General features: G+C 36.3%; 4 protein-coding genes and 1 pseudogene across 4 annotated transcripts; all 5 read right to left on the bottom strand.

Annotated features, from left to right (window-relative positions):
- Positions 1-3,313: 3,313 nt before the first annotated feature.
- LOC144654593 (RYamide receptor-like) lies at positions 3,314-4,814 on the bottom strand. Its single transcript, XM_078514767.1, has one exon. It carries the CDS (start codon positions 4,503-4,505, stop codon positions 3,423-3,425), a length of 1,083 nt encoding a protein of 360 aa, XP_078370893.1. The 5' UTR covers positions 4,506-4,814; the 3' UTR covers positions 3,314-3,422.
- Positions 4,815-12,658: 7,844 nt separating this feature from the next.
- LOC144653111 (RYamide receptor-like) lies at positions 12,659-13,732 on the bottom strand. Its single transcript, XM_078513026.1, has one exon. The coding sequence runs from the start codon at positions 13,726-13,728 to the stop codon at positions 12,754-12,756; it is 975 nt and encodes a 324-aa protein (XP_078369152.1). The 5' UTR covers positions 13,729-13,732; the 3' UTR covers positions 12,659-12,753.
- A 1,093-nt stretch (positions 13,733-14,825) lies between these two features.
- LOC144654047 (RYamide receptor-like) lies at positions 14,826-15,662 on the bottom strand. Its single transcript, XM_078514162.1, has one exon. The coding sequence runs from the start codon at positions 15,660-15,662 to the stop codon at positions 14,826-14,828; it is 837 nt and encodes a 278-aa protein (XP_078370288.1).
- Positions 15,663-16,705: 1,043 nt separating this feature from the next.
- On the bottom strand, positions 16,706-17,932 carry LOC144653284 (putative neuropeptide Y receptor 11; annotated as a pseudogene).
- A 2,297-nt stretch (positions 17,933-20,229) lies between these two features.
- On the bottom strand, positions 20,230-21,292 carry LOC144654046 (RYamide receptor-like). The gene has a single exon (XM_078514160.1). The coding sequence runs from the start codon at positions 21,256-21,258 to the stop codon at positions 20,230-20,232; it is 1,029 nt and encodes a 342-aa protein (XP_078370286.1). The 5' UTR covers positions 21,259-21,292.
- Positions 21,293-21,907: the final 615 nt, after the last annotated feature.

Genomic DNA, 21,907 nt, shown 5'->3' with positions numbered 1-21,907 from the left:
TTGGTGGTTAAGAAGAAAAAACAATTTTCCCGTTTCTTAAATAGGAATGGGTCGTGCGTAGTTTAGCTTAGCTTAAATAAATATTTAATTTGTCCGCCAATGAGGAAAGTCATGCTAAATTAATTAGTTTTTCATTTGAATTCGTTCATATGGTCACGTTTCCAGTTGTAAAAGGGAAGTGTTGACAATATCCAGCTGAAGGTCAATATCTAATCATCACCTAATCAAGGTGTTATGTCATTTCAGGGGTAATTTGTCGTGTGTTAATTTTCGACAAGGAAGTAAGGGTACTAATTAAATTTTAATTCCTTTTTTGGTTATGTTTCGTCCGTATTTAACTACAGTATATAGAAACGTTCGACCTTAGTCTTCTCTCGATCGATCGATCGATCGATCGATCGATCGATCGATGACAAATACCCCGAGTGAGGACAATCGTTAGCAAAATCCTCGTTGTACTGGTAGAGACACTTGGTCCGATACTTTCAACAACAACAGCAACAAGGTTTATTTGAACTGTAAATTACAAGTAACAACTTAAACAATAAATAAATTAAAAATACATACAGTTGCTGGTCACCCAAAATAACTGACTAAAAACCTAAACAATTTGGGTGACCACCATTTTATTTCGTTGTGGGTTGGAGAATAAAAAAAGGTTTTAAAACCCCCGAAACTGTACAAGATTTCAATCTCGCATTCCAACTGTGAAATAAGAATTCACATATGCAAATGTAAGCTTTCCTGCCCTTTACTTGAAATTGTCATCTTGTTTCTAGAACAAAGAACTGCTGAGTGTACTTAGTTTTCCAATTTCGTTTTTATTTCCACAGTACACAACTCTAAAAACTGCCCTTTTATGAAAAAATCGTAGAAACTATAGAACAGATAGAAATAAAGAAATTGTGCATATTATCAAGAAAAGCTGAGTTTTCCGTAAATTACTGGACTTTTTTGAGTACACTATTTTGAAGGTTCGTTAGAAGAAATCATTTTTGATGGTTAAAATATCGCATTTTAATCACCGAGAAAAAAAATTTTAACTGCTTTTTTTAATTTTAGAACACGTTTCTGGAGTTAATAATTTTTTCGGATAAGGTAAATGCCATAATTTTTTGAAAATATAATAAAAGAAATTCTTTTTACAATCGGATGTTTCGGTTTTAAAATTTTGTTGACGTCATAGTAAAATCCAAGAAATTCCTTTTTTCTTTCATAAGTTTGAGGTGTCCATCTTGCAAAGAGTCTGCTTTATATAGAAAAACAGTTTTATTTCCGCTTATTTGGCTTTCTGTGTGCAAATAATTTATATTCCATTTATAACATTATCTCAACTATAGAACTATAAATAATTACCGTGCTTTGCTAACAAAAGCAGGTAAACTCAAACAGGAACTTAAAACTTGGAGATGCTTTGTTTAAAATCTTTAGGATTATTAGAACTATATAAATTGCCAAACTATATGTCGCTCGTTATGCAAATAATCTTTATTCCATTTACGTTTCTTTTAATCTAAACAATCAAAACACAAATAGATGCCACTCTAAACAAGAGATAGCAACGCAAACAGGAAGGCTTAAGTCACGGATACCGTTTTCAAGAGCACGTTCGTCCCACAATTACAAAAAAACGTTTAGGAATTGTGGTTCTCACCCTTTTCCCCCATTAAAATAACTAAGGAAGTCACTGAAGTACGGTATGGGAAGAAACATTTCTGTCTCCTAAGATGCCAACTTTAATTGCATTAAAAGTTATTATAATTGACGAATTATTCATTCAGAGAAAGATCAGTCTAAATTACAAAAAGAAATACACAAGAAGTTTTTTTGAAATTCACGGATTTGCAACAACATAGAGAGTATGAACGTGTTTTTTTGCAAACCGCAGGTTTTATCATTTGTTTATATCCATGCAAATCTATTTAGCTCTATTTCCTGCTAGTTGCCTTTGAATGCTAATTATATTCCTGCTGTAAAAAGACTCGACCAACAGATTGACAGTGTTTTCCCTTCCTTGACCTTTAAAACTTACCCTGGAACTGTACTTTATGAGCTTTTATAATATTCTATACAATTAGACGGCTTCATTACGTATTTCGAATCGAGATTCGTTTAACAGCTTGGGCTGTCCCAAAGATGCCCGGCAATTTTTGGCAACTTTGCAACTTTCAAGACCGAAGATTTCCGAATATTTTTCATTTCAAGACTGAGTGTTGTTCGAAGGCCATACGAAGGTTTCCGAGCATTTTTCAAACACCTCCAAAGATTAACGAAATTTGACAAAAATTTCTACGAAAGTTCAGAAGATGCTGCAACTTTCGGATCATTCAGCATTGAAAACTCGTCAGCAAACATGACGTCATCGGTATCTTCACGATTGTTGTAATTCAACAGATTTTGGCCTAAAAATGTTATTTAGATATTTATGTTGCTTAGAGATCTTACCTTCAAAGGGAAATTAGCATAGATCTGGAGATGTTTTTCTGCAAAAGCAACGTTTGGGATCTTTTGGAGCAATTTTCGAGCAACTTTTTGGATTTTGGAGCAACGTTTGAGCACCTTTTTCAGGAATTTCGAGCTTCTTTGCCCTATTAACTGCTGGCTGTTGATCACGCAAGTCAGCTATCAGAGTTGCTTTGTGAAGGTAGCTGGCGAGCCACTCATGCAATCAATGGGTTGTGCTGAGTTTTGCTACATCGAAACTAAATTTTACTGTTAATGTTTGGCAATCCTGAAGTGAATGACAAACCAACAGAAAATCGTTTTTTCACACCCGTATTATCATTTTTTTTTTCTGTTTATGAAACGCCGCATCAAAAATGCAAAATATAAACGAATAATTGTAGTGGTTATTTACTTAGCTCAAAGCTAGTTTATAGGCATGCTACTCAAACAGGGGAAACAAATAAGCGTCAAATTCCCAGCAACAGTGTTTTATTGAGCTTAGAGCTCTACAAAGCTATTCAGGTACAAGGTATCTAGTGTAAAGTGAAATGTACTTTGTGGCGACTTTGACACTCTTCGAACGGTTATCACGCATGTTCTGGTCCAAAATAAAAGGAAAGATATAAAAATCTTGACGTGTATAATATCGATAATTGCTTTGTGAGAATAACATATGTTGGTATTAGAGTGAGTAGGTGGAACTAATTTATCTACCTACGTACGTAGAAATTGTTCAAATATTCAAATATAACCAAACCTGCAAAATATATGTTGCATAATCGACGAAACCGGTTTTGTTGTCCAGATTCATGTTTGGATTCCTTAACCACTTTAGGCTTTAAAAATTTTTACGGTTGTTAAAACCTTTAGCAGATAATTTGATAAAAAAATGTTTGGGCTGTGAATTTCCCGAACTTTTTCAGGCAGCGATTTGATTTTAAGGAAACATATTATCTGCGTGAGTTTGAATATATTTTTCACAGTCTAATTTTACGTTTTCTGTCGTTAAAAGTTCGTTTGTTCTTTTGATAGTATCCTGTTGTCTTTTTGTAACTCACTAGTTCTGGTATGGAAACATTTTCTTGGTTAATTGAAACATGACAACATGAGCGACATTTACCATGGAAAAAGGGACACAGCTTTTGAAAAGCATGACGAAAATTGGTACTGCATGAAAATAAAATAATCGGGTTGATTGCTGTGCTGAGAAACGGAAAGACGTAATCACAAAAACCTAAAATAAGCTTGCACTTGTCTATGATAGTTATAGTGCTATCTAGAATGTAATATATTCCAAAAGGAAGCAGACAAATAAAATACGTTGCAACAATGGATTTGAATATCTTCATTACGTTTTGGTTCTGCTCTGTTCTTTTTCGTTGTAAGTCATTTCCTCTTGCAGCGTTATCTGGCCTTGTTCTTTTTTTTAAAACTTGCATAATGCGAGAATAAATAATGATTATTGCCATCAAAGGGGCAAAGTTGTATATCACAGCTGCAGTTACGTAGTAGATCATTTTTGCCAAATAGTTCCAGGCAAGTGTGCAGAATGTTTTCTGACCGACTGTGGAATAGTGGAACATGGGGAAACAATAGGCTGTTGGTATCAACCACGTCGCAAACAGCAAAACGGCTCTTACTTTTCGTGTAATGAACCTGGCCTTCAAGGGATATACAGTGGCGATGAATCTGTCAACAGCGATCAACACCAGGCTTAGAATGGATACCACTTGCGATACCATTCTCAAATACGCCCCTACTTTGCACCCAAAAAGTCCCAGGGGACCAGGCATTAAACTTCCTCTGCTTGTTATGATCTCGTCGCTGAGGTACAACGGCCATATGGAAAGACTTACGAGAAAATCTGAAACCGCCATGTTGACATAGTAGTAGTTGGTGCTTGTTCTTAAAACTGGCGTTTTGTACACTGCGACAATTACCAAAATGTTTCCAATGAAAGCTGCTGAGCTGATAATAGCCATGGCCGTCGTGAAGAAAATAGAAACGGCGTGCCGACAAGAGGCGAAATCATCGTTATTGGGGTGTGTGGAATTGTTCATTGCGATTGGCGGTGTTTACCTTCTGCCAACAGAAGTCTCGTGAAACGCTTTTCTGAAGTGATTGCTTCAATAAATTTTGGGCCTGACAGTAAAGAAAAACAAAGCTGTTATTCGATGAAAAACGCTAGATAAATTTTAACATTAAATTTGGCATTGCAACAAATCTGCCGATAAAAGAGTCAAAGGTGAAATCTCTGAACGCGGTCTAAAGAACATTTCGAGTTTGTATCTGTATGGAGATAATGAAAGTCCAAAATTACAAAGCTTGGGAGTGTAGCATTTTCAGAAAAAGTAGCCACATAATGTGCAGCTGAGAATGTCAAATTGTTGATGTTGTATTTCATATTAGTCTAGTCATCAAGGAAAATACTTTAATTAAGGCGTAAACCGTGACAAAAACTGACAGTAATGAAAATACGTGAGACAAACTTACTTCGCGCTTGAAGATAACGGAGCGAGAAACAAAACAGCTGAGTTGTTTGTAACGATGGTCAGAAGATAATGATAATAAAGGATACAGAAAAAGGTTTTTCAAGAGATGTCAAAAAACTATTGTTATTACAATGAAGGTATGATTAGTTTTTGACCATCTGTGATCGAAGCAACTCTCATTCCAACTAACCTTCTCTGCCGTTGTCTCATTAATTGTAAACGTTAGCTTGGTTTACCTTATTTTCCCAAAAGCGGAATTGCACAAACTGACTCAACTGTTCAAGCGACCGTCTTCTGAAGTTTTTCACAGAGATTGTTTGGCTGTGTTTATATGGACATTTTTAATATCGACTTTAAAAGGTTAAATTTTGGTCGCTATCAAGTGCCACATTATGGCAATTGTCACAAAGGGATGCTCCATTTGGCGTTTGTAATTAGCTTGAACAGAACCCACACAACGGACTTTTGTTAAGATAAGAAGTCAATTTCAGGTTGAATGTTTACTTAACCAAAACAAAGTCACGATTCTTTCATATGCAGAAGTTTATCACCTGGGAACCGTAGGGAGGAAGTCGTTTAATGTGGTCTTCATTTTTCACACTTGCACATTTGTACAAATGGTAGTTTTAACGACTCACTATTGTTGTCAAATGTAAAAACTAAATTTTGAGTAAAAGTGGTTTAAACTATAAAAAAGCAAATGACGCGAAGAACATTCGTCGCCTATTAGCTATGTTTCATTTTTCTAGCATGTCAATTTTGAAAACGTCGCTTAAATTAACCCATAAAAGATGTTTTGTTGTACCGGTTATAGGTCCGACACATTCTTTACCTGCCAATAAAGTAATGAAGGACGAAAACTAATCAATACAACGATTGTAGGAAATCGATTGGAGTGCGCATGACTCCACGTGGATAGGACGTTTCCTCCGAGCTCTCTGCCATTTTTGTTATTTTCCCGCAATTAATCGCAGATGTTGCAGCTTTTTTTGATATTAATCTATTTATGAGTATACAAACAAGGTCTAGAACGCGAAAATTGGAAATGACGGCCGACTCTGTCAAACTGGACGACATTCTTGCAAAGATGGACGTGCTTATTACAGCGAAGACCGAAATGTTAAACAAGCTTGACAAGCTGGAGAAGGCGCAAAGCACAATTAACAAGGACGTGGAAGACTTGAAAAAAAGCTTTCAGGAAACAGACCTGCAAATCCAGGAGTCTAAGTCTAATTTACTGCTGAAAGCGGATAAGACGGAGGTTGAAGTTCTGAAGGAGAAGATTGACGACCTAGAAAACCGCTCCAAAAGAAACAACGTGGTCATCTGGGGCATTCAAGAAGGCAGTGAGAAAGATTATACCTCGATGGAAGAATTTATTGAGGTTGAACTCTTTCAAAACCACATGAATTTTGAAAGGAGAATTGAAGTGATGAGGGCGCACAGAACCAGCATTAAACGAAATCCTTCTGAGAACGACACGCCGAAACCAAGACCAATACACGTGTACCTTCTCAGGTACACCGACAAGGTATTTCTTCTCAAGCAAGCGGCAAGCAAGTTAAAGGATAACAAGTATAAAGAAGCAGGAATTTTCATATCGGATGATGTCTCGAAAACTGTACGCGACGAACGATCGAAGTTGAGGAAAGACTTTCTTCCAAACATCAAAGCAAAGCCTGGAGTACAGTTCGCATTTATACCTTGGAGTGTTCCCGCCAAAATCTTGTACAAGGAAGAAAGTGCAGGAAACTTAAAGTCATTCTATTTACCGAAAGTGTAGAAGACATTGTCAAGACATTACTCTATTACAAGACCGTGATGACAATTATTTATTCAAAATTTCTTTAACCTTTAGTTAACTTAGCTTAACTTAAACTATCGGCGAAATTGGCTAGAGATCTCGGCGAAAGTGTACCGGATACCTGGCAGGCAGAGCTGCGGTGAGTACGCTTTCGTTTTCTTGTTTGTGTGTGTGTTTGTTGTACTGTTTTTGTTTCGTGTCTGCAAAAGTCCACATATTTTGCCAATTGCGAACTTATCAATTGCTCAGACATGCTAATTTTTTGAAAACTTCAACAATGACATCTCTCAGGGGAAAAACATTTCCTAGGCAAATGACAAATGGCAAATTCTAAGATCAAACCCGATAGTCTGAAACTGCTATCTCTTAATGTGAGGGGCCTCAGCAACTTTCGAAAACGTAGGGCTATTTTCACCTGGTGTAGAAAACAAAAAGCAGATCTTATCTTTCTTCAAGAAACGCATTCAACAGAAAATGATGAGTGTAAATGGAAAAAAGAATGGGGCTCTGAAATCATTTTCTCCCACGGGAGCTCGAACGCTAGAGGTGTTGCTGTATTAATTAAGAGCGGTCTGGACATTGTAATTCAACATGAGTTTCTAAAGTCCAATGGCAGGTCGATAGTACTTAAGGTGAGAATAAAAGACAAAAATTATTTATTAGTAAATCTTTATGGTCCAAATAAAGATGCAGAGGCAGTTCGATTTTATCAAAATCTGTCGGCAACATTGCGAGAAATGGATCCTGACAGTGATGACAATATCATCATAGGCGGAGATTTCAACTGTCCTTTAAATCCAACCTTAGACAAAAAGGGTGGAATACTAATTCCACGCCAACATGTGATCAATTCAATAGAAAACATTCAAAATGAATTTAGTCTTCATGATATATGGCGTATTAAAAATCCGAACACTTGTAGCTTCACATGGAGCAAAAGCCACCCTTTCATCTTTTGCAGACTTGACTACTGGTTAATTTCAGACAAGTTAAATGACTTAGTTACGCATGTTGATATTCAAGCTTCAATAAAAACTGACCACTCGTCCATAATATTAGAACTAGAAGATATTAAAGATAGTCAACGGGGACCAGGTTTCTGGAAACTAAACACTTCCCTGCTGGCCAGGCCTGATTATGTTGAGATGATAAGTAAAGAATTACCCAATTGGCTGGAAGATGCAAGAGATCTGTCAGACAAGCGAGCAAAATGGGACTGGCTTAAATTTAAAATCAAAACTAGCTCAATTATTTATTCAAAGCAGCTGTCAAAAGATCGACAGAGAAGGGAGGAAGAACTTAACGCCAGGCATCAAGACATGCTAAGAAAATTTCAGGAAAACCCTTGCGAAACAACTAGACTAGAAACTGAAAAACTTAAAAGTGAGTTAGAAGCATTATATGACGAAAAAGTAGAGGGAATTATCATTCGCTCCAGAGCAAGGTGGCACGAACATGGTGAGAAAAATACTAAATATTTTTTAAATTTAGAAAAGCGTAATAATATTAAGAAGCATATACGTAAACTGTTTGTCAGTGGGTCCATCTCAACTGATCCTTTCGAAATACTCAACGCTGAAAAATGCTTTTATAGAAAGCTCTATAGTAAACAAAAAGTTAATCTAAACGGTGATGAAGCTAATTTCTTCTTTCAAAATCCAAATTTAAAAAGACTCTCCGAGGAATTAAGCACAAATTGTGAGGGAGAAATAACTCTTCAGGAATGCGAAAATATATTAGGCTCTTTTCACACGGGTAAAACGCCCGGAAACGATGGAATTCCAATAGAATTTTATAAAGCATTCTGGCCTTTATTAGGCAAATTTATGGTTGATTCATTTAATGAGGCTTTTTACAAAAAGGAAATGTCTCACTCACAGAAACAAGCTGTTATAACACTTATTGAAAAGAAAGGAAAAGAAAGAAACTATCTTGAAAACTGGAGACCAATATCATTGACTAATGTAGACGCGAAAATTGCATCTAAAGTAATTGCAGCTAGAGTTATTAAAGTCCTACCGGAAATAATTCACTGTAATCAGACCGGTTATGTAAAGGGTAGGTTCATTGGCGAAGCAGCAAGATCAATTATAGATATTATGGACTATACAAAGAAGCAAAATATACCAGGTATATTACTTTTTATTGACTTCGAAAAGGCATTTGATAGCATCGATTGGGAATTCATGTTAAAGTGCTTAGACGTGTTTGGTTTTGGACCTAGTTTTAAAGGATGGGTAGAAACATTTTATAAAAATATATCTAGCTGTGTGATAAATAATGGGATGTGCACATCTTACTTCGATGTACAGAGAGGAGTCAGGCAGGGCGACCCATTATCACGATATCTCTTTATTATTGCAGCTGAAATTTTAGCTACTGCGATTCGAAGTAAAACAGAAATTCAAGGACTTAAAATAGGGCAAGAGGAATTTAAATTTGTACAATATGCTGACGACCTCACTGTGTTTGTGCCAAATCTTGATTGTGTACAACGTACCTTTCATTTGCTAGATCAATTTGAAACTTGTTCGGGTTTAAAGGTCAATTATACCAAAACTGAAGCTATGTGGATTGGCTCTTGTCGAAATAATACAGCGGCACCTTTGGGACTTAAATGGGTAAATACAGTGAAGGCACTTGGAATAGTTTTTACATATAACGAAACTGAACAATTGCAGAAAAACTTTTATGAAAAGCTAAAAGATATTAAGTTGCACACGCGGTTGTGGCGTTGCAGAGGTCTCTCACTGCTTGGAAAAGTTACAATAATTAAATCCTTTTTGCTTTCGAAGATGATATATGTATTCTCAGTTCTCCCAACTCCACAAGATTTCATCAAGCAGATTAACACTATTATATATAACTTCCTATGGAATGGGCCTGACAAAATAGCACGAGCAGCAACAATTAATGACATTAAATTTGGAGGGCTAAGGCTGATAGATGTAGAAACTTCAATTAAATCTTTAAGATTAGCCTGGCTTGGTAGAATATTTTCTGAGGGCTCTGCACCATGGAAAGCTTATATTAATCAAATGCTTGACAGTTACGGTGGCACTTTTCTATTGAGATGTAATTATGATGTTAACGATTACAACTTTCAATGCCCTTTCTATAGCGAGTTTCTCCAATGGTGGGCTGACTTTAGAAATGATTCCTCTACCAGGCCTCTTATATCTGAACGTATAATCTGGAACAATAAGCTAATTAAAATAGATGGTAAGAGTATATATTTTGACAATTACGTTAAAGCTGGAATCATTCTAACCAATCAGATGCAATTTAATAAGGATAACGTGGAATCATATAATAGGGCAAAAAATGAAGGGTTGAGACACACAAATTTTTTAACGTGGTCAGGGATTCGATGTGCAATTCCCACCCACTTAAAAGCCTTAGATGGAAATGAAAGTGAAATAGATTCACTAACATTTCATTTTAATGAAAAGCTACTTGACCCAGTAACTTGTAAAAGTAAGCAATTCTATGAACTGCTACTCTCAAAAAGGGCAACGGTATCGAGGGGTTTTAATAAACTTAAAGAAGATTTTGGATTAGATGATACAACTGTGTCAAAGGCTTTTCTTAATTTAAAGTCTATTTTATCGGAAACCTTTGTTAGAAGTTTTCAATTTAAACTGTTAAATGATATTACATTCACTAATACGCGGTTAGCAAAAATCGGTTATGTTCCAAATGATACTTGTACATTTTGTAAAAATGAGTCAGAAACAGTTTATCATTTATTCTACCACTGCTCTTTGACACATCTCTTTTGGGAACACTTTAAAAATTTCTGGTTTGTATTAACAGGCCAACAGGAGGAACTTACGCTAAAAGACGTGTTCATTGGGAAAATAGAAAAAAGTGATTTGTTGAATTATTTTTTAATTCTAGCAAAATTGCATATCTGGTTGAGTCGGAAACATTCAAAAATCCCAAATATTGATGTATTTAAAGAACTAGTTAATGTAAAATATAGAACTGAGAAGTATATAGCAGTAAAAAATAATATGCAGAGCAAATTTCAGACTAGATGGCATTTATATATAAGTAATAATAGCTAAATCATAAGTTCTTACGAGTAAGATAATGGTAAATAGATAAGATAGTACATAGGTGTATTGTAACGGTGTCATTGGTATATATGCACCGAAAACTTGTATATAAGTCTGTAAAATTGTAAAATTTCTGTTTGCAAAACAATGGCAATAAATATGTGGAAAAAAAAAAAAAAAAAAAAAAAACGATTGTAGGAAATCAGAAAGAAAGGAAAACTGTCTATATATAGCGAAAAGATGAAACAAACTTTAAGAATATTCCAAGTTTATATTTAAATGTAGTTGATGAACGTCCAAATTAAAACTGCAGAGAACTTCTGGGACTTTCTGCGTAAGCGGTGAGTTGAGAGACAACATCAGTTTCATAATGTGGAGATAAGAGTGTCATTTTTGTTTATGTAATAGAGATTTTGTGCTTAGAAACTAACTTTGTTTATACACTTCAAGACAACGAAAGATACAAAAAAGCAAAGCCTAAGATTTTGTGATGGTGATCAGCGAGAAAAGGCTATTATTTCGATAACAATATGGTCAATATTTACGGTCCATTTATGAAATGAATGCGATCTGGTTGTATTACATGCGCCAGTGTGGTTTTGATCAACTTTGCTAAAAGGTGAAGAACAAATTGACTAAAATGAAAGTCATCGTGTTTCGTGAAAACTGTTTGGTTTATATACATCGAAAGGTATTGGTTGTCACTGAGGGCATCAAATTAGGTCTACACCAGACCCACACCAAGATTACCTCATTTACAGTTTTGACAGCTATATCGATAAATTTTCATTAACAGTTTTTTAAACGTTTTTTCTTAAAACTTTGTTCTCCAATCCATCCACGAATAAAGTGGAGAAGAAATACAAGCTGTATAATTTATTAGCCATTCATGGAATCATGTTAAGAATATAACATATAAACAGGGTGCTTAAGAGCATTTTTTAAGAAAGGAAAATGGAATAAATCGGCTAGTGGCCGAAATAGGGTTACAAGGATACAACTACCATGTGGCAGAAGCTTAAAAAATCGTGTATGTACCTTATTCTCACTAAATTTCGCGAGTACTTAATTTCGCGAAAAATCAAGAGCCATATTTCGCGAGTACTTAATTTCGCGATTTTGAGAGGAAGGTACAATTGGAGTGTATTAAATTTCGCGATTTTTACCTATTCTTCAATATGAAGCTTTGACCTCGAAACTGTAACAACATAATTAATATGAAAGTCATCGTAAAAACAGCAAACAAAACATAACGTATTTAACAGTCTAAATCCCTAATAGGTTCATCTACGACTGCAAGAGCGAGATTTTGAGGAACTTGGCGACAGAGAACAGTTCGAACAGTGCCACTGATCGAGTGGGAGATAACTAATGGACAAAATCAAACAAAAAACTCCTAAACATAAAGCTCAGACATGTTAGAATAACTATGATAAAACACATCGAGTTTCATTATTTTTTTATATTATCAGCACGATATTAAATTTCGCGATTTTAAACTTCGCGTGTCTTATATTTCGCGAGTATTAAATTTCGCGTTTTTTTCAAAATCGCGAAAATCGCGAAATTTAGTACTCGCGAAATTAAGTGAGAATAAGGTACTTAATTTAGGGAAGGCAAAAATCGTAATCAAAGGACAAGTTCTTTTAAGTCCAATTTAGTCCTTCTTTTTTTGCGAGATCTATGTAACATAGTGGTCTATATGTCAAAACACTTGTCGAGATAAGTTTTCGTTCTTTCAGGTGAACTACAACTTACTTCATTCTTCTTGAAGACGTTTGAACAAAGAGAAGATTAAGAACGTGAAGTAAAGGCACACTGATGGTTAAGCTATAATGTTTACATCGTTCTTTGATAATGATTTTTTATTGAAGAAATCCCCTACAAAAGCTGTATCCTGTGAAACTTCAATCGATATTCCATGCTTGAATTAATGTCCTTAATGTTTCATTTATCTCGATGAGGTCTGCCTATATGTCACTAATTCTGGCAGGGAAATATTTTCTTGCTGTAGTGAAACATGACAACACGAACGGCATTTACCAAGTGAAAAAGGGCATAGCTTCTGCAGAGCTTGACGAAAATTTGTACTTAATGAAAATAAAATGACTGGATTAATAGCTGTGCTAAGCAATGGTAGAAGAAATGTAGAAACATCTCGAATGAACCTGCACTTGTCTAGTCTTTGGAAGTCATGTAATGTAATTTGAAGAACGAAATAAACACCAGAAGAACAAATACAAACGAAATACACAATAACAACTGATTTAAATATTTTCATTACGTTTCGGATCTGTTTGCTTCTTTTTTGTTGAGAGTTAGTACTGTTTGCATTGTTTAATTCTGGTTGCTGTCTTGTTTTTAAAGCGTGCATAATACGAGAATAAATAATGATAATTGCAATCAGTGGTGCAAAGATATATATGGCTGCAGAAGTTATGTAGTAGATCACCAACGCCAAACTTTTCCACCCAGTTCTACACAATGTTTTTGGACCGACTTCTTCAAGCCTGGAATAATAGAAGACAGGCGTAAAATGCGCCAATGGTATCATCCACGTTGCAAACAACAAAGATGCTTTAACTTTTCGCGTTATCCGCGTCACTTTCAAGGGAAATACAGTAGCGATGAACCTCTCAACAGCGATCAACACCAGGCTAAAAACCGATACTGTATAAGACACCATTCTAAAATACATTCCTCCTTTACAACTGATAGTTGCCAGAGGACCTTGAAGTAGACTTCCACTGCTTGTTGTGACCTCTTTAGTAACGTACAGCGGCCAGGTAGTGAGACTGGCAAGAAAATCAGAAACCGCCATGTTGACGTAGTAGTAGTTGGTGCTTGTTCTAAGGTTTGGAGTTTTGTACACTGTGACAATCACCAGAAAGTTACCAATAAAAGCTGCTGAGCTGGTAACAGCCATGGCCGTTGTGAAGAATATAGAAACTGCGTACGGACAAGAAGCGAGATCATCGTTATTGATGTTTGTGGAATTGTTCATGGCGACTGGCGGTGTTTGCCTTCTGCAAAGAAAAGTCTCGCGAAACGCTTTCCTGAAGTGATTGCTTCAACAAATTTTGGGCCTGACAGTAAAGAAAAACAAAGTTGTACTTCGATGAAACCACCAGATAAGACGTAAGAAGATTTCGAGTTTGTATTTGTATGGAGATAATGAAAGTCCAAAATGACAAAGCGTTGGGGTGCGGCTATTGTATTGTTGTATTACATATTAGTGTAATCATAACGGAAAAAACACCAAGGCGTAAACCGTGACAGAAAATGGAAGAAAAGAAAAACAAGTTAGACAAACTTACTATGTACTTGAGGATAACGGAGAAACGAAACAGCCGCGAGTTGTTTGCAACGATTGTTAGTACATAGCGTTAACAAATTAAAAGATACAGGAAAGATTTTTAAGAGAAGACAAAAAAAAAAATATTATTACAATGAAGGTATAGTCAGCTTTTGACCATCTGTGTTTGAAAGCAACTCTCGTAACGAACCTTCTCTCGTCTTTTAATGAATTGTTAGCTTGGTTTACCTTGTATTTCCCAAAAACGGATGCACAAACTGACTTAAATGTTCAAGCGACCGTTTTCTGAAGTTATTCTCAAAGGATGTTTTGGTGTGTTTACATGGAAATTTTTAATATCGACTTCAAAAGGTTTATTTTGGTCGCTATCAAGTGCCACAGTAATTGTCACAAAGGGATGCTCCGTTTGACGTTTGCAATTAGCTTTGAACAGAACCCACACGACGGACTTGAAGAGTCAATTTACAGTTTGAACGTTTACCTAACTAGAATAAGGTCGCTATTCTTTCATGTGAAGAAGTTTATCACCTGGGAACCGTAGGGAGGAAGTCGTTTAATGTGGTCTTCATTTTTCACACTTACACATTTACCCATTCAAATGGTAGTTTTAACGACCCACTATTGTAGTCAAATGTAACTATCACATTTTGAATAACAGTGGTTTAAACTTTATAAAAGCGAATGAAACGAAGATTATTCGTTTATAATTAGCTACGTTTTATTGCTCCAGTATGTTGATTTTGTAATGTCATTACTAGCACCAAATATATGCCAACAAGAAAAATGCAAACAAAATACGCAATAACAACTGATTTAAATATCTGCATTACGCTTTGAGTCTGCTTGCTCTTTCTTTGTTGAGAGTTAGTAACGTTTGCATCGTTTAATTCTGTTTGTTGTCTTGTTTTTAAAGCGTGCATAATACGAGAATATATAACGATAATTACAATTAGTGGTGCAAAGTTATATATGGCCACAGAAGTTATGTAGTAGATCACCATCGCCAAACTATAATTCCACCCAGAATTACAGAATGTTTCGGGACCGTCCTCTTTAAACCTGGAATAATATAAGAGATGTGCTAATGGTATCAACCACGTTGCAAACAACAAAGCTGCTCTTACTTTTGGCGTTATCAGAGCCGCTTTCAAGGGAAATACAGTAGCGATGAATCTGTCGACAGCGATCAACACCAGGCTTAAACTTGATACTATATAAGACCCCAATCTAAAATATAATCCCATTTTGCAGCTAACATTTGGCAGAGGACCTTGGGGTAGACTTCCATTTCTCGTTATCATCTCTTCAGTGAAGTACAACAACCAGGTGGCGAGACTGGCAAGAGAGTCAGAAACCGCCATGTTGACATAGTAGTGGTTTGTGCTATTTCTAAGCTTTGGAGTTCTGTACACTGCGACAAGCACCAAAATGTTTCCAATGAAAGCTGCTGAGCTGATAATAGCCATGGCCGTTGAGAGGAAAATAGAAACGGCGTACCGACAAGAAGCGAGATCATCGTTATTGATGTTTGTGGAATTGTTCATAGCGACTGGTGGTGTCTACCTTCTGCAAACAAAAGGCTCGTGAAACGCTTTCCTAAAGTGATTGGTTCAACAAATTTTGGGCCTGACAGTAAAGAAAACAAAGTTGAAAACCGCTAGATAAGTTTTAACATTAAATCTGGCATTGCAACAAATCTGCCGATAATAGAGACAAAGATGAAATCTTTGAAGACGATCTTAGAACATTTAGAGTTTGTATTTGTATGGAGACAATGAAAGTCCAAAATGAAAAAGCGTTGGGGTGCGGCATATACAGAAAAAGTAGCAACATAATCTAGAGCCGAGAATGGCAAATTGGTAATGTTGTATTACATATTAGTGTAGTCGTAACGGAAAACACACCAAGGCGTAAACCGTGACAGAGACTGGAAGAAAAGAAAAACAAGTGAGACAAACTTACTATGTGCTTGAGGATAACGGAGAAACGAAACTGCCGCGAGTTGTTTGCAATGACTGTCGGTACATAGCGATAATAGAAGATACAGGAAAGATTTTCAAGAGAAGACAAAAAAACTATCATTTTTACAATGAAAGTATAGTCAGCTTTTGACCATCTGTGTTTGAAAGCAACTCTCGTAACGAGCCTTTTCTGGTCTATTAATGGAAAGTTAGCTTGGTTTGCCTTATATTTCCCAAAAGCGGATGCACAAACTGACTTAACTGTTCAAGCGACCGTTTTCTGAAGTTTTTCTCAAAGACTGTTTTGCTGTGTTTATATGAAAGGGTTTCAAAAGGTTCAATTTTGGTCGCTATCACATTATGGCAATTGTCACCGAAAGGCCAAGGGATGCTTCTTTTGGCGTTTGTAATAAGCTTTGAACAGAACCCACACGACGAATTTGTTTAATTATAACTTCAATCGATTTTCAACGTTTTTACAGTCCTAGTGCTTGAAAAAACTTCCATGAGAAGATTCTAGTTTGGATATAACTAAAGTTTTTTTATACATTCAAACAACTTGAGCGTGTGCTTCTAAGGCAACACATTTTTACAAGATTTTGTGCTTTTATCTTTCTAATCTGCTTTTAGTTTTTACCGTTTATAATTCCGCCCTCGTCCTTAATGTTTTATTTATCTCGAGAAGGTGTGCCTATATGTCACTAGTTCTGGTAGGGAAATATTTTCTTGGTGCCGTGAAACACGACAACACGAACGGCATTTACCGAGTGAAAAAGGACATAGCTTCTGCAGAGCTTGACCGGAAAATTTGTACTAAATGAACACAAAATGACTGGATTAATAGCTGTGCTAAGTAATGGAAGAAAAAAATGAAGAAAACCTTGAATTAAGTTGCATTTGTCTATGCTATGAAGTTTAGGTAATGTCATTTTTAGAACTAAGTATATACCAGAAAGAAAAAGGCAAACAAAATACGTTATCACAACTGATTTAAATATCTTCATTACGTTTTGGGTCTGCTTGCTTCTTCTTTGCTGTGAGTTTTTATCGTTTGCATCGTTTACTTCTTGTTGTTGTCTTGTTTTTAAAGCGTGTATAATACGAAAATAAATAATAATAATTGCAACAAGTGTTGCAAAGTTATATATAGCCGCAGAAGTTATGTGATAGATCGCCAACGCCAAACTATTCCAACCAAATCTGCAGAATGTTCCGGGACCGACGTCTTCAAGCCTGGAATAATATAAAAGCGGGATGCAATGCGCTAATGGTATCATCCAGGTTGCAAACAGCAAGGCTGCCCTTACTTTTGCCGTTATAAGCGTCGCTCTGAAGGGAAATACAGTAGCAATGAATCTGTCGACAGCAATCAATACCAAGCTTAAAACCGATACTGTAAAATACACATGTCTGAAATACATTCCTACTTTGCAACTAACAGTTGCCAGAGGACCTTGGAGTAGACTTCCACTGCTTGTTGTGACCTCTTTAGTAACGTACAGCGGCCAGGTGGTGAGACTGGCAAGAAAATCAGAAACCGCCATGTTGACGTAGTAGTAGTTGGTGCTTGTTCTAAGGTTTGGAGTTTTGTACACTGTGACAATCACCAGAAAGTTACCAATGAAAGCTGCTAAGCTGATAACAGCCATGGTAGTTGTGAAGAATATAGAGACGGCGTACGGGCAGGACGGATATTCATTAAGATTGATGTGAGTAGAATTGTTCATTGAGAAAGTTCTTGTAAACGTTCCGTTTGGGTTTGATGCAATCTCCTTCAACATTCCCTCGACGAACAATGATATTTTGTGTCGAAAAAGTTTCTTTTCGTTGTTTCTTCTGTCTAGGTTTTATGATAATTGATAACTCCAAGCTGTAAAGATGGCTAAAAATGTGTTGGGTGTTTTCGGTGTAATGTAAACACAAAGTGTCAATTAACTCTGTTCGCTCTTTTATTGACTTAGGATCGGAGAATATGGCAGTAAATCAAGAAGCTATTCGCTTGTGACGATTTTCTATGTTCTCCTTACCAGTCTGCTGGAAAATAAAAAAATAAACTACTACATTTAGAGAGGAAGCCACATCAGCGCTCATGCGGGTCCTCTGTCCGGTCGAATTGGAATTTGGAAATGTTGGTTTTTCAGGAGGGAGGAAAACCGGAGAACCCGGAGAAAAACCCTCGGAGCAAGGAGAGAACCAACAACAAACTCAACCCACATTGGTGGGAGGCGAGCGCTCTCACCACTGCGCCATCCCTGCTCCCCTATTAAAATAGTTTGGTATTGTTTGGAAAATTAATATGTTCATGCCTTTTCGTTACTCCCTGGTTAATGGATGTGTCTCCGTTTGACAATAATTTCTGCTATATACGCCACATTGTCAATGGCACTTTTGAAGCAAGGGAATTAAAAGATGTGGCACCTATTCAAAGCAAAAGATTTTAACTCGGATCGATGTGAGTGGAGTTGTTCATGATAAAGGTTCCTGTCCATCTTCCTTTAACTATAACAAAATGAAGAATTATAACAATTACTGTTTTTTTGTTTCTTTTTCCCTTGCCTGATTGCCAAACATTTATATTAAAGATATTTCTAAACATGTGGTGTTGAATCAAGCGAAGTTCGCCTTTGAGGATTCTCTGTATTCTCACACGAAGCACACTTGAAACAAAATCATGCGCCCTCTTGCTCCTAGTGTGGTGACCTCCTTTTTTCTTTATGTTGACATTTTTAACTGTTTGACGTGTACTGAGGTGGAAAAAAGTTATTTTTTTGTGTATCTAGAAGATTGCAATAGTAACCGTTTTGGTGGAAAAGAAAATTGCCAAACCATATGATATAGTCTTATTCACAAAGGCATTTTCCAAGGGTTTCAGAACAGGTGGTGTCAAATTACTAACAGTATATACAAAAATGAATCACTATAATGAAACTCCACCAGCACTCTGAATTTGCAATCCATACTGAATACGGCAAATATCTGTTTTCCTTTTTAACAAGAGGGGTTTCTTTAACAAAGTGTAATTTGCCTTCTGACTCCTAAGCGTTGCAGGTGTCGTGACACCCATAGGGATAATGAAAGAACTCCTACCCATGAAAACTTTGCATGCGATATTGTCCTTGCAATTTATGAGACAATGGATTGGAAAAAAAAATATTGCTTTCAGTATTGAAGCGACCGCACACGCAGAATAGTGATTACGAAACAATTAAGACTCTGGCCTCCAATGCAATCTCGCTTTTTTTGCACAATTGACGTATAGAACTCCTGCATTAACAGACTCAATTTCAACAACGTGGAAGAAATCGTATTCCAATGCTTCTCGGGGACCGTTTCAATAAGAGGTTTGTAAAAAAAACGGTCTTTGTCCCATCACTTTTAAATGGAAGTTTTCACGATAATTATATTTGGTTTGGTTAAGAAGGTTCCGGGAAGAAAGATAAAAAAAACTATAAGCTTCTAAGCGTTGGAAGCGTTTCGATGACTTCCACGTGATGAAAAAAAGGAAATATCTTTACAAGGATAGTCAAACAAATTCTGCAATATTACGGTGAAAACCCCGTGAGGGTTGCTGCAAAAATTCCAATCGGTGTAAAATTTAGCCTAAAATAACCTATTTATCCACACTCGATTTTTGGTTCCTAAAATTTCTTTCGACAAGCTTTCATCATGAAGACCATGCTTATTGCCACATCTTTCTAAAATAGTTTTCTAATATGACAAAAACACTTGCTCAGATAGTTTTTACAGTTTATTTGTTCTCAAACACGTTTTAACCAAGAGAGGCAACCAAACAAGAATGTGAAGTTAATGGACACTGATGGTTAAGCTATAATGTTTTCATCGTTCTTTGATTATTATTTTTTATTTTTAAAATCCGGGTCCCCTACAGTAGCTCTGTCTTTTGAAACTGTCGAGATTCAAGAGAGTTTGATCAAAAGGTTATTTTTTTATGAGGAATAAAAATCAAAATCACAATTTGTATTTGTTTAAATAATGAAACTGTTTTCTCTTGCTTTTTTATGGATTTTTAGTTTTAACCATTAAGAGGTTTTTCGTCCTTAACGTTTTTTCGTCCTGTACATTTTTCTTGATTTTGTTATTTACATTTATGTCGGCGTTATTTCGTCCTTTACATTTATCTAGATACGGTCTACTTATATGCCACTAATTCTGGTAGGGAAATATTTTTTTGGTGCAGAGAGACATGACAACACGAACGGCATTTACCGAGTGGACAAGGACATAACTTCTGCAGAGCTTGACGAAAATTAGTACTGAATGAAAATAAAATGACTGGATTAAGAGCTGTGCTAAGCAATGGAAGGAGAAAATTAAAAAGACCTCGAATAAACTTGCACTTGTCTATTCTACGAAATTCAGGTAATGTCATTAATAATACGGCATATACACCAAAAAGACTAAGGCAAACAAAATACGCTACGACAACTGACTTAAAGATCTTCATAACGTTTTGGGTCTGCTTGTTTCTTTTTCGTCGTGAGTTAGTATCGTTCACATCGTTTATTTCTGGTTGCTGTCTTGTTTTTAAAGCATACATAATACGAGAATAAATGATGATAATTGCAATGAGTGGTGCAAAGTTATATAAACCTAAAGAGGTTATGTAGTAGATCACCATCGCAAGACTATTTCCCACTGATCTGCAGAATGTTTCGGAGCCGACTTCTTTAAGCCTGGTATGATAGAAAACAGGGATAGAATGTGCCAGTGGTATCAACCACGTTGCAAACAAGAAAGCCGCTCTTACTTTACGCGTTATCAGCGTCGCTTTCAAGGGAAATACAGTAGCGATTAATCTGTCGACAGCAATCAATACCATGCTAAGAATGGATACTGTAAAAGACACCATTCTAACATACGCTCCCACTTTGCAACCAAGATTTGCTAGAGAGCCTTGGAGTAGTCTTCTACTGCTCTCTCCGATAAAGTAGAATGGCCCGCTGGTTAAACTAGCAAGAAAATCAGAAACCGCCATGTTGACATAGTAAAAGTTGGTGCTTGTTCTAAGGTTTGGCGTTTTGCACACTGATGCAATCACCAGAATGTTGCCAATGAAAGCTGCTGAGTTGAGAATAGCCATGGCCGTTGTGAGAGAAACAGAGACGGCGTACGGGCAGAACGGATATTCATTATGATCAGTGTGAGTGGAATTGTTCATAGTGATGGTTCTTGTTAACGTTCCGTTTTCAGGATTTGATCAAACCTACTTCAGCTATATCTCAATGAACAATGGTATTTTACGTCACAAAAATGCATTTTGGCTGATTCCTATGTTGTTTCTTTGATCACTCAAAATAAATTCTAGACATCACTGTAAAGCTGGCTAAAATGTGTTCTGCATTTCCCGTGTAATAAACTGAACAAAAGGCATCAATTAAGTCTGTTCGCTTTTTATATTTAGGTTAGACCTGAGTATTTGGCGGTAAATTAATAAGATATATTCGCTTGTTGATGATTTTCTGTTCTTATTACCCGTCTGCTGGATAATGTTTTGATATTGTTTTGAGAATTAATATGTTCATGACTCTTCTTTAACCCTCTGTTAATGGACGTGTCGCAGTTTGACAATAATAGCTCATATATATACGTCACATTGTCATTGGCACATGAGGCAATGAAATTCAAAGCTCTCGCCCCAATTTAATGCAACTTCACGGGCAGGACACTGCAAATGAAACATTTATCATGCCATGAACAAATAATGTGCCACCTTGCTTTTAAGGCTCGATGGCATTTATTGGTTTAACGTTGACACCGATCCCTGACCTGCATTAACTATTTGACATTGGCCAGGTTGAGAATTTAAA

The sequence above is a fragment of the Oculina patagonica genome, chromosome 5, assembly GCF_052425735.1.
Source record: "Oculina patagonica isolate OP01 chromosome 5, crgOcupat, whole genome shotgun sequence".
Lineage (NCBI taxonomy): Eukaryota > Metazoa > Cnidaria > Anthozoa > Scleractinia > Oculinidae > Oculina > Oculina patagonica.
The sequence above is the reverse complement of the archived record's forward strand: the minus strand, read 5'-3'. Positions and strand labels throughout refer to the sequence as shown.

What these genes read in the sequence shown, in the direction of transcription:
- LOC144654593 (XM_078514767.1), bottom strand. Translation starts at nt 4,505, where the DNA reads ATGAACAATTCCACACACCCCAATAACGATGATTTCGCCTCTTGTCGG.
- LOC144653111 (XM_078513026.1), bottom strand. Translation starts at nt 13,728, where the DNA reads ATGGCTGTTACCAGCTCAGCAGCTTTTATTGGTAACTTTCTGGTGATT.
- LOC144654047 (XM_078514162.1), bottom strand. Translation starts at nt 15,662, where the DNA reads ATGAACAATTCCACAAACATCAATAACGATGATCTCGCTTCTTGTCGG.
- LOC144654046 (XM_078514160.1), bottom strand. Translation starts at nt 21,258, where the DNA reads ATGAACAATTCCACTCACACTGATCATAATGAATATCCGTTCTGCCCG.